Source organism: Artemia franciscana, chromosome 7, assembly GCF_032884065.1.
Source record: "Artemia franciscana chromosome 7, ASM3288406v1, whole genome shotgun sequence".
NCBI lineage: Eukaryota > Metazoa > Arthropoda > Branchiopoda > Anostraca > Artemiidae > Artemia > Artemia franciscana.
In genome coordinates, this window is record NC_088869.1 from 21,652,588 (window position 1) to 21,669,087 (window position 16,500).

Consider the following 16,500-nt stretch of genomic DNA (forward strand, 5'->3'; position numbering starts at 1 on the left):
GGTTTTAACTACGTAAAACTTGCGAATATACAACATTCTTTGCTGTCCCATTGTCTTTGCATATAAATAGATTGTCAGGTTTACCGACTCTTGAACATGCAACATATAATGGTCCATGGGAAAACAATCTGTATTCAGATCTATACCTCATGATTCTAATGATTGCCCTTGAGCTTTGTTGATGGTGATTGCTAATCGACCATTCCCTGTCCCGGTGTCCCGGTCGTCATTTATATCCCCCTGTTTCCCCCGGTGTCCCCGTTGTAGTTGTGTCCCTGTGTCCCGGTCGTCATTTATATTCCCTGTGTCCCGGTCGTCATTTGTATCCCGGTGTCCCGGTCTGTATATACATTCGTTTTTTAGTTTTGTTTTTCTCCTTTATTTTTTTCCTTTTTTTTTCTTTTTTAGTTTATTTAGATTTTTAGATTTTTTAGTTTTTTTATTAGTTTTTAGTTTTTTTTTCTTTTTTTTTTGTAGTTTTTACCTTCTTTTTAGTTTTGTTAGTTTTTTTTTTTACTTATGTCCTGGTCATCATTTATACTCCCTGTGTCCCGGTGCTTTGTTGATTGCTAATCGAACATTCCTTTTGTCCTGGTCGCTTTCTCTTTGAGTGTCGTCATTTATTTTTTTCTTTTTTAGTTCTTTTAGTTTTTACCTTTTTTAGTTTTTTTAGTTTTTTAGATGAAAATTTTTTTAGTTTTTTCCTTTTTTTCTTTTTAGTTTTTTATTGGTTTTTACCTTTATTTTAGCTTATTTTTCAGTTTTTTCCTTTTTTTTTAGTTTTTTTTTTATTTTTTATTTTTTTTAGTTTTTTACCTTTTTTTTAGTTTTTTTAGTTTTTTTAGTTTTTTAGCTTTTTTACTTTTTTTTATTAGTTTTTAGTTTTTTTTGTAGTTTTTTGCCTTTTTTTAGTTTTTTCAGTTTTTTTTTAGTTTTTTATTGGTTTTTACCTTTATTTTAGCTTATTTTTCAGTTTTTTCCTTTTTTTTTAGTTTTTTTTTAGTTTTTAGTTTTTTAGCTTTTTACCTTTTTTTAGTTTTTTTAGTTTTTTTAGTTTTTTAGCTTTTTTATTTTTTTTATTAGTTTTTAGTTTTTTTTTTAGTTTTTGCCTTTTTTTAGTTTTTTTAGTTTTTTAGCTTTTTTATTAGTTTTTAGTTTTTTTTGTAGTTTTTGCCTTTTTTAGTTTTTTTCTTTTTAGTTTTTTTGTAGTTTTTACCTTCTTTTTAGTTTTGTTAGTTTTTTTTTTTACTTATGTCCTGGTCGTCATTTATACTCCCTGTGTCCCGGTGCTTTGTTGATTGCTAATCGAACATTCCTTTTGTCCTGGTCGCTTTCTCTTTGAGTGTCGTCATTTATTTCTTTCTTTTTTAGTTCTTTTAGTTTTTACCTTTTTTAGTTTTTTTTAGTTTTTTAGATGAAAATTTTTTTTAGTTTTTTCTTTTTTTCTTTTTAGTTTTTTATTGGTTTTTACCTTTATTTTAGCTTATTTTTCAGTTTTTTCCTTTTTTTTAGTTTTTTTTATTTTTTATTTTTTTTAGTTTTTTACCTTTTTTTAGTTTTTTTAGTTTTTTAGCTTTTTTACTTTTTTATTAGTTTTTAGTTTTTTTTTTGTAGTTTTTGCCTTTTTTTAGTTTTTCAGTTTTTTTTTTAGTTTTTTATTGGTTTTTACCTTTATTTTAGCTTATTTTTCAGTTTTTTCCTTTTTTTTAGTTTTTTTTTAGTTTTTAGTTTTTTTAGTTTTTTACCTTTTTTTAGTTTTTTTAGTTTTTTTAGTTTTTTAGCTTTTTTATTTTTTTTATTAGTTTTTAGTTTTTTTTTTATTATATCTTCAGATTATATCAGATTATATTATTCAGATTATATCTTCTATATATATAAAAGAAAACAAACTAGAATGTAAAAACTGGAAATTGCATAAATATTTCGAAATATTTTGACAATAGATTAAAGTAATTCGAAAAAAGAAAAATGGTAAAAAACTAAAAAAAAAACTAAAAAAAAAAACTAGAAAAAAAAATTAAAAATTAAAAAAAGAAAAAACCTAAAAAGAAAAAACGCAAAAAAATAAAAAAGATAAAAAACTAAAAAAAAAACTAAAAAAAGCTAAAAAACTAGAAAAAAAGAAAAAACTAAAAAAAACTGTTAATTGCGCAAATATTTCAATATATTTTGACAATAGATTAAAGTAATTCGAAAACCTTAAAACAGATACAGCAAATTTTGAGGTTTAATGTTGGATTTTTAGCATGCTTGGCACGTAAAGATTTTTCCAAGTGTCAATTTTAGAATGAACATTGACAAATTGAAGAAAACAAATCAATAAAAATAAGAAACTAAAAAAAAAGAAAAAACTAAAAAAGAAAAAAAACTAAAGAACAAACTGTATCTATATATATAAAAATCTATATATATAAAAATAAGTTGTCTGTCTTTTATGTCTGTTACGCTATGTCTGTTACGCAAGATTATATCTTATCTATATATATAAAAATAAGTTGTCTGTGTGTGGATCTGTGGATCTGTGGATCAGGTGACGTCATGTTTGTTCGCATATGACGTCTGAATTATTTCACACTAATACAAAAGAAGAAAAAAACTAAAAAAGGTAAAAACTACAAAAAAAACTAAAAAGAAAAAAAACTAAAAAAGCTAAAAAACTAAAAAAAACTAAAAAAAGGTAAAAATCTAATAACTAAAAAAAACTGAAAAAAATAAAAAAAGGCAAAAACTACAAAAAAAATAAAAACATAAAAAAACTAAAAAAGCTAAAAAACTAAAAAACTAAAAAAAACTAAAAAAAGGTAAAAAACTAAAAAAAACTAAAAACTAAAAAAGAAAAAAACTAAAAAAAAGGAAAAAACTGAAAAATAAAAGAGAAAAAGAAAACTAAAAAAATATGAATAAATATATATAAAAATAAGTTGTTTGTGGGTTATGTCTGTCTGTCTGTCTGTCGAGTGACGTCGTGTTTGTCCGCATATGACGTCTGAATTATTTCACACTAATACAAAAGAAGAAAAAAAACTAAAAAAGGTAAAAACTACAAAAAAACTAAAAAGAAAAAAAACTAAAAAAGCTGAAAAACTAAAAAAAAACTAAAAAAAGGTAAAAAACTAAAAACTAAAAAAAAACTGAAAAAACTAAAAAAAGGCAAAAACTAAAAAAAAACTAAAAACTAATAAAAAAACTAAAAAAGCTAAAAAACTAAAAAAACTAAAAAAAGGTAAAAAACAAAAAAAAACTAAAAACTAAAAAAGAAAAAACTAAAAAAAAGGAAAAACCTGAAAAATAAGAGAAAAAGAAAACTAAAAAAATATTAATAAATATAAAAAATATAAATATAAATATAATATAAATTAGCAATCAACAAAGCACCGAGACACAAATGACGACCGGGACACAGGGAGTATAAATGAGGACCAGGACATAAGTAAAAAAAAAAAACTAAAAAAACTAAAAAAATGGTAAAAACTACAAAAAAACTAAAAACTAATAAAAAACTAAAAAATCTAAAAATCTAAATAAACTAAAAAAGAAAAAAAAGAAAAAAGGAAAAAAATAAAGGAGAAAAACAAAACTAAAAAACGAATGTATATACAGACCGGGACACAGGAAATATAAATGACGACCGGGACACAGGGACACAACTACAATGGGGACGCCGGGGGGCACAGGGGGATATAAATGACGACCGGGACACCGGGACACAAGGAATATAAATGACGCCCGGGACACTCAAAGAGAAATCACAGACTGGAACACTGGGACACAAATGACGACCGGGACACAGGGAATATAAATGACGACCGGGACACAGGGACATAACTACAAAGGGGACGCCGGGGTGCACAGGGGGATATGTAAATGACGATGGTGACTCAGGGAATGGTCGATTAGCAATCACCATCAACAAAGCTCAAGGGCAATCATTACAATCATGAGGTATAGATCTGAATACGGATTGTTTTCCCATGGACCATTATATGTTGCATGTTCAAGAGTCGGTAAACCTGACAATCTATTTATATGCACAGACAATGGGACAGCAAAGAATGTTGTATATTCGCAAGTTTTACGTAGTTAAAAACATATATATATATATATATATATATATATATATATATATATATATATATATATATATATATATATATATATATATATATATATATATATATACTAGCTGTTGGGGTGGCGCTTCGCGCCACCCCAACACCTAGTTGGTGGGGGCGCTTCGCGCCCCCCCCAAGCCCCCCCGCGCGCGTAAGTCGTTACGCGCCATAATAGTTACGCGCCATTGTAGTTGTGTCCCTATGTCCCACCTGTGAATATAGATATATATATATATATATGGTTTTAACTACGTAAAACTTGCGAATATACAACATTCTTTGCTGTCCCATTGTCTTTGCATATAAATAGATTGTCAGGTTATCCCCCTGTTTCCCCCGGTGTCCCCGTTGTAGTTGTGTCCCTGTGTCCCGGTCGTCATTTATATTCCCTGTGTCCCGGGTCCCGGTCATCATTTGTATCCCGGTGTCCCGGTCTGTATATACATTCGTTTTTTAGTTTTGTTTTTCTCCTTTATTTTTTTCCTTTTTTTTTCTTTTTTAGCTTATTTAGATTTTTAGATTTTTTAGTTTTTTTTATTAGTTTTTAGTTTTTATTTCTTTTTAGTTTTTTTGTCCCGGTCGTCATTTATATCCCCCTGTTTCCCCCGGTGTCCCCGTTGTAGTTGTGTCCCTGTGTCCCGGTCGTTATTTATATTCCCTGTGTCCCGGTCGTCATTTGTATCCCGGTGTACCGGTCTGTATATACATTCGTTTTTTAGTTTTGTTTTTCTCCTTTATTTTTTTCCTTTTTTTTTCTTTTTTAGTTTATTTAGATTTTTAGATTTTTTAGTTTTTTTATTAGTTTTTAGTTTTTTTTTCTTTTTAGTTTTTTTGTAGTTTTTACCTTCTTTTTAGTTTTGTTAATTTTTTTTTTTACTTGTGTCCTGGTCGTCATTTATACTCCCTGTGTCCCGGTGCTTTGTTGATTGCTAATCGAACATTCCTTTTGTCCTGGTCGCTTTCTCTTTGAGTGTCGTCATTTATTTTTTTCTTTTTTAGTTCTTTTAGTTTTTACCTTTTTTAGTTTTTTTTTAGTTTTTAGTTTTTTTAGTTTTTTACCTTTTTTTAGTTTTTTTAGTTTTTTAGCTTTTTTATTTTTTTTATTAGTTTTTAGTTTTTTTGTAGTTTTTGCCTTTTTTTTTAGTTTTTTGTCCTGGTCGCTTTCTCTTTGAGTGTCGTCATTTATTAGTTTTTTCCTTTTTTTTTTAGTTTTTTATTGGTTTTTACCTTTATTTTAGCTTATTTTTCAGTTTTTTCCTTTTTTTTAGTTTTTTTTTATTTTTTATTTTTTTTAGTTTTTTACCTTTTTTTAGTTTTTTTAGTTTTTTTAGTTTTTTAGCTTTTTTACTTTTTTTATTAGTTTTTAGTTTTTTTTGTAGTTTTTGCCTTTTTTTAGTTTTTTCAGTTTTTTTTTTAGTTTTTTATTGGTTTTTACCTTTATAGTTTTTTTAGTTTTTTAGCTTTTTTATTTTTTTTATTAGTTTTTAGTTTTTTTTGTAGTTTTTGCCTTTTTTTAGTTTTTTCAGTTTTGACGTCACCTAATCCAGTTTTTTCAGGTGACGTCACCTGACACATCCATCCACACATCCACAGACAGACAACTTATTTTTATATATATAGATATATATATATATATATATATATATATATATATACTAGCTGTTGGGGTGGCGCTTCGCGCCACCCCAACACCTAGTTGTGGGGGCGCTTCGCGCCCCCCCAAGCCCCCCCGCGCGCGTAAGTCGTTACGCGCCATTGTAGTTGTGTCCCTATGTCCCACCTGTGAATATAGATATATATATATATATATATATATATATATATATATATATATATATATATATATATATATATATATATATATATATATATATATATATATACTAGCTGTTGGGGTGGCGCTTCGCGCCACCCCAACACCTAGTTGGTGGGGGCGCTTCGCGCCCCCCCCAAGCCCCCCCGCGCGCGTAAGTCGTTACGCGCCATAATAGTTACGCGCCATTGTAGTTGTGTCCCTATGTCCCACCTGTGAATATAGATAGATATATATATATATATGGTTTTAACTACGTAAAACTTGCGAATATACAACATTCTTTGCTGTCCCATTGTCTTTGCATATAAATAGATTGTCAGGTTTACCGACTCTTGAACATGCAACATATAATGGTCCATGGGAAAACAATCTGTATTCAGATCTATACCTCATGATTCTAATGATTGCCCTTGAGCTTTGTTGATGGTGATTGCTAATCGACCATTCCCTGTCCCGGTGTCCCGGTCGTCATTTACATCCCCCTGTTTCCCCCGGTGTCCCCGTTGTAGTTGTGTCCCTGTGTCCCGGTCGTCATTTATATTCCCTGTGTCCCGGGTCCCGGTCGTCATTTGTATCCCGGTGTCCCGGTCTGTATATACATTCGTTTTTTAGTTTTGTTTTTCTCCTTTATTTTTTTCCTTTTTTTTTCTTTTTTAGCTTATTTAGATTTTTAGATTTTTTAGTTTTTTTATTAGTTTTTAGTTTTTTTTTCTTTTTAGTTTTTTTGTCCCGGTCGTCATTTATATCCCCCTGTTTCCCCCGGTGTCCCCGTTGTAGTTGTGTCCCTGTGTCCCGGTCGTCATTTATATTCCCTGTGTCCCGGTCGTCATTTGTATTTTTTTCCTTTTTTTTTCTTTTTTAGCTTATTTAGATTTTTAGATTTTTTAGTTTTTTTATTAGTTTTTAGTTTTTTTTTCTTTTTAGTTTTTTTGTCCCGGTCGTCATTTATATCCCCCTGTTTCCCCCGGGTCGTCATTTATACTCCCTGTGTCCCGGTGCTTTGTTGATTGCTAATCGAACATTCCTTTTGTCCTGGTCGCTTTCTCTTTGAGTGTCGTCATTTATTTTTTTCTTTTTTAGTTCTTTTAGTTTTTACCTTTTTTATTTTTTTTTTGTTTTTAGTTTTTTTAGTTTTTTACCTTTTTTTAGTTTTTTTAGTTTTTTTTAGTTTTTTAGCTTTTTTATTTTTTTTATTAGTTTTTAGTTTTTTTGTAGTTTTTGCCTTTTTTTTAGTTTTTTTAGTTTTTTAGCTTTTTTATTAGTTTTTAGTTTTTTTTTGTAGTTTTTGCCTTTTTTTCGTTTTTTTAGTTTTTTAGCTTTTTTATTTTTTTTATTAGTTTTTAGTTTTTTTTGTAGTTTTTGCCTTTTTTTTCTCTTTGAGTGTCGTCATTTATTAGTTTTTTCCTTTTTTTTTTAGTTTTTTATTGGTTTTTACCTTTATTTTAGCTTATTTTTCAGTTTTTTCCTTTTTTTTAGTTTTTTTTATTTTTTATTTTTTTTAGTTTTTTACCTTTTTTTAGTTTTTTTAGTTTTTTAGCTTTTTTACTTTTTTTATTAGTTTTTAGTTTTTTTTGTAGTTTTTGCCTTTTTTAGTTTTTTCAGTTTTTTTTTTAGTTTTTTATTGGTTTTTACCTTTATAGTTTTTTTAGTTTTTTAGCTTTTTTATTTTTTTTATTAGTTTTTAGTTTTTTTTGTAGTTTTTGCCTTTTTTTAGTTTTTTCAGTTTTGACGTCACCTGATCCAGTTTTTTCAGGTGACGTCACCTGACACATCCATCCATCCATCCATCCACAGACAACTTATTTTTATATATATAGATATATATATATATATATATATATATATATATACTAGCTGTTGGGGTGGCGCTTCGCGCCACCCCAACACCTAGTTGGTGGGGGCGCTTCGCGCCCCCCCCAAGCCCCCCCGCGCGCGTAAGTCGTTACGCGCCATAATAGTTACGCGCCATTGTAGTTGTGTCCCTATGTTATATAAACTTGCGAATATACAACATTCTTTGCTGTCCCATTGTCTTTGCATATAAATAGATTGTCAGGTTATCCCCCTGTTTCCCCCGGTGTCCCCGTTGTAGTTGTGTCCCTGTGTCCCGGTCGTCATTTATATTCCCTGTGTCCCGGGTCCCGGTCATCATTTGTATCCCGGTGTCCCGGTCTGTATATACATTCGTTTTTTAGTTTTGTTTTTCTCCTTTATTTTTTTCCTTTTTTTTCTTTTTTAGCTTATTTAGATTTTTAGATTTTTTAGTTTTTTTTATTAGTTTTTAGTTTTTATTTCTTTTTAGTTTTTTTGTCCCGGTCGTCATTTATATCCCCCTGTTTCCCCCGGTGTCCCCGTTGTAGTTGTGTCCCTGTGTCCCGGTCGTTATTTATTTTTTAGTTTTTTACCTTTTTTTAGTTTTTTTAGTTTTTTAGCTTTTTTATTTTTTTTATTAGTTTTTAGTTTTTTTGTAGTTTTTGCCTTTTTTTTAGTTTTTTTAGTTTTTTAGCTTTTTTATTAGTTTTTAGTTTTTTTTGTAGTTTTTGCCTTTTTTTAGTTTTTTTAGTTTTTTAGCTTTTTTATTTTTTTTATTAGTTTTTAGTTTTTTTTGTAGTTTTTGCCTTTTTTTAGTTTTTTCAGTTTTGACGTCACCTGATCCAGTTTTTTCAGGTGACGTCACCTGATCCACGATCCACAGATCCACAGACAACTTATTTTTATATATATAGATAGTTTTTTTTTTTTTACTTATGTCCTGGTCGTCATTTATACTCCCTGTGTCCCGGTGCTTTGTTGATTGCTAATCGAACATTCCTTTTGTCCTGGTCGCTTTCTCTTTGAGTGTCGTCATTTATTAGTTTTTTCCTTTTTTTTTTTAGTTTTTTATTGGTTTTTACCTTTATTTTAGCTTATTTTTCAGTTTTTTCCTTTTTTTTATTTTTTTTTTATTTTTTATTTTTTTTATTTTTTTACCTTTTTTTAGTTTTTTTAGTTTTTTTAGTTTTTTAGCTTTTTTACTTTTTTTATTAGTTTTTAGTTTTTTTTTGTAGTTTTTGCCTTTTTTTAGTTTTTTCAGTTTTTTTTTTAGTTTTTTATTGGTTTTTACCTTTATAGTTTTTTTAGTTTTTTAGCTTTTTTATTTTTTTTATTAGTTTTTAGTTTTTTTTTGTAGTTTTTGCCTTTTTTTAGTTTTTTCAGTTTTGACGTCACCTAATCCAGTTTTTTCAGGTGACGTCACCTGACACATCCATCCACACATCCATCCACACATCCACAGACAGACAACTTATTTTTATATATATAGATATATATATATATATATATATATATATATATATATATATATATATATATATTCACAGGTGGGACATAGGGACACAACTACAATGGCGCGTAACTAATATGGCGCGTAACGACTTACGCGCGCGGGGGGGCTTGGGGGGGCGCGAAGCGCCCCCACCAACTAGGTGTTGGGGTGGCGCGAAGCGCCACCCCAACAGCTAGTATATATATATATTAACTACGTAAAACTTGCGAATATACAACATTCTTTGCTGTCCCATTGTCTGTCCATATAAATAGATCGTCAGGTTTACCAACTCTTGAACATGCAACATAATAATTGTCCAAGGGAAAACAATCCGTATTCAGATCTATACCACATTTTTCTAACGATTGCCCTTCAGCTTTGTTCATGATGATTGCTAATCAAACATTCCCTGTGTTCCCGTCGTTATGTATATACCCCCCTGTCCCCCCGGCGCCAACGTTGTAGTTGTGTCCCTGTGTCCTGGTCGTCATTGATATTCCCTGTGTCCAGGTTGTCATTTGTGTCCAGGTATCCCAGTCTGTAATTTCTCTATGAGTGTCCTGGTTGTCATTTGTATTCCCTCTGTCCCGGTGTCCCGGGCGTCATTTGTTTCCCGGTGTCCCGGTCTGTAATTTCTCTTTGAGTGTCCATGTCGTCATTTATATTCCCTGTGTCTCGGTCGTCATTTGTGTCCCGGTCTGTAGCGTCATCTTATAATGACGTCATATACAAAGCCTTATATACTTATAATGACGTCAAATGCAAACCCACAAACAAACAAACAAGCATACATACAACTTATGTTTATATATAAAGATACAGTTTCTTTTTTAGTTTTTTTTTCTTTTTTAGTTTTTTCTTTGCTTAGTTTTTTCTTTTTTAGTTTTTCTTTTTTTTAGTTTCTTCTTTTAATTGATTTGTTTTCTTTAATTTGTCAACGTTCATTCTAAGATTGACACTTGGAAAAATCTTTACGTGCCAAGCATGCTAAAGCCCCAACAATTTATAATAAACTTCAAAATTTTGAGTATCTGTTTTAAAGTTTTGGAATTACTTTAATATATTGTCAAAATATATTGAAATATTTGTGCAATTCCCAGTTTAGTTTTTTCTTTGTTTAGTTTTTTAGTTTTTTCAGTTTTTTTTTTCTTTTAGTTTTTTACCTTTTATTTTTTTTTTTTTTTACGTTTTTTCTTTTTAGGTTTTTTCTTTTTTTAATTTTTTATTTCTTATCTTTTTTTAGTTTTTTCTTTTTAGTTATTTTTTTAGTTTTTTACCATTTCTCTTTTTTCAGTTTTCTTTTTCTTCTTTATTTTTCAGCGTCACTATGAAATACATATCGCCGAACCTTTGTTTTTTTTTAACTAGAATCTGGTAGGCATTGGTGACCTTATCCAAGTCAAAATCCTAAACCCAATCATCATCGCTATCCTTTTCAGTTTTGATACGTTTTGACTCTCGCTGTCCAGGTGGATTTTCATCTATCTGCGCGGTTTTGCGTTCTTTAGCCAAAAGCCTTTTGGCATTAACCCTTTGAGCAGATTCCTCGGCTGTCTCTTCTGCCATTGTAGGATTTATACTGAAATTTCTCTTTGAATTAACTATTTGAGCAGAAACCTCGGCTGTTTCTTCTGTTATTTTAATATTTTTGTTTATCTTTGCTCAAAATTCCTCTTTACGCGCTAAGCTTGCTAAAGCTCAACAATTTATAATAAACCTCAAATTTTAAGTATTTGTTTTAAGGTTTTCGAATTACTTTAATCGATTGTCAAAATATTTCGAAATATTTATGCAATTCCTAGTTTTTACATTTTAATTTTTTTTCTTTTTCTTCTTTATTTTTGAGACGTCATATGTCTGGCGTAACAGATATAGTGTAACAGACATAACACACAAACAACTTATTTTTATGTATATAAATATAACTTTTTAACTAAGTAAAATTTGCGAATATACAACATTCTTCGCTGTCCCCTTGTCTGTGCATATAAATAGATTGTCAGGTTTACCGACTCTTGAACATGCAACATATAATTGTCCATGGGAAAAACAATCCGTATTCAGACCTATACCTCATTATTCTAATGATTGCCCTTGAGCTTTGTTGATGGTGATTGCTAATCGAGCATTCCCTGTGTCCCCGTCGTCAATTATATATCCCCCCTGTGCCCCTGGCGTCCCCAATGTAGTTGTGTCCCTGTGTTCCGGTCGTTCTTTATATTCCCTGTTATTCCCTGTGTCAATTTATATTCCCTGTGTCCCGGTCGTCAATTGTGTCCCGGTCGTCATTTGTGTCCCAGTGTCCAGTCTGTAGTGCGACATACACAAAGCCTTATGTACTTATATCTTGCGAATATACAACATTCTTTGCTGTCCCATTGTCTGTGCATATAAATAGATTGTCAGGTTTACCGACTCTTGAACATGCGACATATAATTGTCCATGGGAAAAGCAATCCGTATGCAAATCTATACCTCATTATTCTAATGATTGCCCTTGAGCTTTGTTGCTGGTGATTGCTAATCGAACATTTCCCTGTGTCCAAGTCGTCATTTATATATCCCCCCTATGTCCCCCGGCGTCCCCGTCGTAGTTGTGTCCAGGTCGTCATTTATATTCCCTGTTTCCCGGTCGTTATTTGTGTCCCAGTCTGTAATTTCTCTTTGAGTGTCCCGGTCGTCATTTACCCAGTCTGTAATTTTGTCAGTCGACAAACATGACGTCAGTGGACAAACAACTTCATGACGGCATAATGCTCAATCCTTCTAATGACTTTAGTTCGACAAACATGACGTCAGTCAACTCGACAAACATGACGTCAGTCGACAATCGACAAACATGACGTCAATACACCAACAACTTATTTAATATATATATATATATATATATATATATATATATATATATATATATATATATATATATATATATATATATATATATATATATATATATATATATATATATATATATATAATATTAATTTCTTAGAGTGAGTATTGTCAAAAAAAGAAATTCAGACACAAACCAATTGGAACTAACAACAACTTTTTAATGTTGGAAATTGATAATTTTAGTTATTAATAATCGACCCTAACAAAGTTGCTACATTACCCTTACAGCCAATCAGAAATACAACTGACATTTATCTAAATTGGTGATTTGATTTTAGGTGAAGCCGCTCCTTCAATTGATGTTAGAGCTCGCCAAGAATCATTCAATACCAAAGTAGAGAATCTCAAAAAAGAGTTTGGACGTCGTGCTGAAGAACAGAAAGAAAAAATGAAAAAACAATTTGCATTTGGAGCAGGAAAAATTTTAGGAATGTTGGGTAATATAGGGAAACAATCACGAACAGAATCCTATTTTCATGAGCAAGGACAAGGGTTGCAACCCTTGAACCAAGAAAACCTTCAAACAGCAATGAATCAAAATCAGGCGCAGAGCCAAGCTTTTTCAGGGGAAGATAAATTTCTCGAATTTGATGTAAGTCAGCAACAACAAATACCACAGAGGATTCAGCCAGACCAAATTACAAACCTTGATATTGGCCAACAAATTCAGAAGCCATACCGGTTGGATATGACTCAAATCGAGCAAAGTAATGCCAATTTTAACCCTCAATTGCTTCAGCAGCAGCCTTTTAGAATTCAAAAACAGAATATTGAGGAAATGGATTCTGGTCTCTTAGATTTTGATTTGATCCCAGAACCAACTGAAATAGATCCTGTTCATGAGCAGAAACTTCCAAATTTTGAAGAAACCCTGGATAGTCAACCAAAAACCCCAGTAGAATTAGAAACAGTTAATATTTTACACGCAGTACTAAATTCAGTTGGTGAAAAAGACATTCCTAACAGAGGTGATATGGGTGTTCTCAATAAAGCCACAAAAATCGACAAGTTTTGTGATTGTAATAAACTTGTGATTGATGTGCCATATAGCAATGAAACAATGACGTCAATTCTGGATTATCTTTACACAGGAAAGGCCAATGTTGAGCAAATTGATTCTTTGGTAAATTCTGCGACAGACTATGGTCTTGATGAATTAATTGCTTCAGCACTCGATGAAAATATAGATATTTTGAATTCATCTACAGTGAAAAGAGTTGTTCAAAAAACAAGAGAAAAAATTAAAAGAACAGAAACTAAAACTGTTATTCAAAAGATATTTCGAAAAATAAAAAGACGAAAAGATATTAAAAATTATGCCAAAGATTTCCCTGCGCAATTTTTTGTTGAATATTTGGAAGAGGGAGAGAAAATCCCCTCGACTGTAACTGATGAAGTACTTGACTGGTTACACAACGCTGAAACGTCTGGTATTGAGGTTACAAAGGATGAGCTCATGATGGTTCTTAATATGCTTGATATAGAACGAATGAACTGCACCGAGCTCAAAAGAGTTACGGACTATCTTACGGATAAAAAGATCCGTTTTGACGCTCGTGGTCTATTCAAAAAAATTGCAAATATGAGTTTCAAAGGCATAGGGAACTGCATGTCTTCATGCGTTGAATGTGGACGACAGTATGCTCAACAAATTAAATATAATTATCAACCAACAGCCTGGAATATATCAACGAACTTAATCCCACAGCAAACCCCTGGACTAGAAACTAATCTAGGGACATTTCGGGTTGGATCTGAACTATTTACTGCCTTGCTTCAGAGAGACACGGCTCCGCCTGCTCAGTACAGTTGTGTTGATGGACTAGTTATTTATAGACAACCATTGCAGGGTGCAAAGGGTCCAGCACAGCAAAGTGAGTATGATTTAGAGCTGAAGATCAGTTCAAAAGACGAAAAATCTAACGACTGCTCACTGACAAACAGAGTACGATATGTCTACGATGATGCTACGAATATTTATAAATGGAATACTAAATTTGACTATAATACACCCCTGGAAATTGATATTAAGATGAATCCAGTAAATAAATAAAAGTGATTGGTTCTAACGTCGTTTTTAAAAGTATCGTTTTGGCCTGGTTTCCATTTCATGTCAAAATGGTTTTATATCAGCTACATTTGAATTTTCCTTTAAAATAAAACTTGAGTGTTTTTAAGCCAAGTAAAGGTAAAATAGTAATATTTTCTAAGAAAATGTATGAAGTTAAAGGCATACTATCATAGTAGAATCAACCCCAAAAAATAAAGACATAAATTAAATTATTCATGAACAATGATTGCTTTTTTTTATTATTTGACTACTCATCTTGGCCTCAAAAAAATATACATAAAATAATAATCCCTAAGTATTAACTGGAGGTTCAATTTCCATAAAGCTTGTTTTGTCTAAACCTTGATTATTAATTTCGTTTAAATACTACTGTTTTTATTTACAATTGTTTTTAGGAAATAAAGTATTTAAAATTCATTTGCTGTATCACAAGGGAACAAAAATCAACCGGCCATGAATTTACAGGATTTTTAGTAGTAAATGGCTTAGTTACAGACTTTTCATCTTTTCTCAGTAAAATTAAGTCTCGGTGTTACTCAAGAAAGAAACTGGTTTTCTTCAATCGAGTCTATGTTTTATTAAACAAAAACTATTTATTTTAAATGAAGGTACAGAGTAACGTCAATAGTTAAGACGACAATTTTTTTTTCTGTGCTACCTCCTCCTGAACCACTCACTATGTATGATTTTACGATAACTTTCCTGAAAGCATTTTAGAATGCAACAGATTGAATCAATTGGTAATTACAACTGTTCTATTCATCAATAACCTTTCACACAAAAATTTATTTTTTGAGACAAATATACAGCTATACTTTGCACTTGCGACCGACTACAGATTTTTAAGCCAATAAGGTTTCAAAACTTTCTATAAGGGTTGGGCATTCTCCTTCACATGTAGGACAATTTATGTTTGTTTTAAACTTTAATATTGCCTTTCACTTTCATTAGCAAAAAACTTATAAAAATAAAGTTTTTGGTCGTTTTGCTATTCATACTCGGGATTCTCCCAAATATTTTGGGGAGGTGCTGCCCTCTCAGCCCTCACTCTTTACACGAAAGGTTTTTTGTTAATGATGGTTCAAAAATATTGGCTAATTTAGGTGTAATATTAATTAGGTGTATTAGGTGTATACTCATACTAATTAATTAGTATGAGTAATTAATTACACCTAATTAATTAGGTACATACTCAATAAAGTAGATTTTTGATTTCCCAAGCATAGAAATTAACCTCTTTCTGCCAAAAATTAACCTTTTTATCAAAATACTCCGATATTCATAAAACTTTCTTCATGAAAAACTATTCTGTTTTTATTAGAAAATTAGAAAATGATGGCCTAATATCTTACTTTATGTGATTAGTAGGCGTTCGTAACAAAAGCAGCCAATTGTTAGTTAGTGTAACAAAATCATGTGAAACTGTACGACGGCTAACCGTTTTTCCAAAGTGCTTTTACTGTCAGAATCAGTTGGCTTTGGATACTCACAAAAAAAACATACGATTTTTTGTCTGATATGTTCGAAGCTAAAGACAAGTTAGTATATTGCATCATGGAGATAGCACCCAGAAAATTACAGTAAAAGGTGAAGAATTTTATGCTTAAAAATAACTTTTTCGCATGCTGACCAATGTCTGCGTTGCGCAGGTACCGATCTCCTGTTTCGATGCCTTCAGGGGGAGTGCAATGCGTTGTTGGATTGGGTTTAAACTTTTATGGAGGATCAGGTGAGTTGGGGGATCGGGTTTAAATTTTCATGGATACTTTTTAGGTAGGAAGGACTATTTTACCCCAGACCTCACATAAAAGAGTATAAACTATAACTTTTTTTTACGTCTTCCATTCATCTGACTTTGGATAGCTTTTAAATCGTTAACAATATTATAAAGGCGGTGTAACAAAACCTTTCATTTTGCATAGAGTGCATATCTGTGACGGACAGATGGATCTCCATATTGCAAAATGGTCTCTGGACTGGTAAGTAACATAAGTAGCTATTTGATTGTTCCAGGCCGACCGCCCATTTCACAATTTTTTTTTTTTTCATTTTGACTGCATTCGGACCAAAATTAGTGTTTTCAGCATAAAATTGCAAAAATAGGCAGTTTGCTGTGGTGCGATATATTTGCTACTTAAAAAAAGCATTAGAACTTTCAATTTGCACTCGAACAAGCCCAAGTCCGATATTCTATGACCACTGCTTCGATCAAATAATCCCTAGGAAAAATTAAAAAAAAAACATATTTTAATGAGAGCCCATTCGTGGCCTTTCAGAAAAAAAATACAAACTTCTCAGA

The 16,500-nt window shown here is 31.0% G+C and overlaps 1 protein-coding gene across 1 annotated transcript in view; it reads left to right on the forward strand.

Annotated features, from left to right (window-relative positions):
* The window catches only part of LOC136028989 (uncharacterized), a 52,167-nt gene extending 37,549 nt beyond the window's left edge, over positions 1-14,618 (forward strand). Inside the window, exon 4 of the mRNA XM_065706988.1 lies at positions 12,409-14,618. Coding sequence (XP_065563060.1) covers positions 12,409-14,183 — 1,775 coding nt within the window. The 3' untranslated portion in view covers positions 14,184-14,618. The remainder of the gene's footprint in view (positions 1-12,408) is intronic.
* Positions 14,619-16,500: the final 1,882 nt, after the last annotated feature.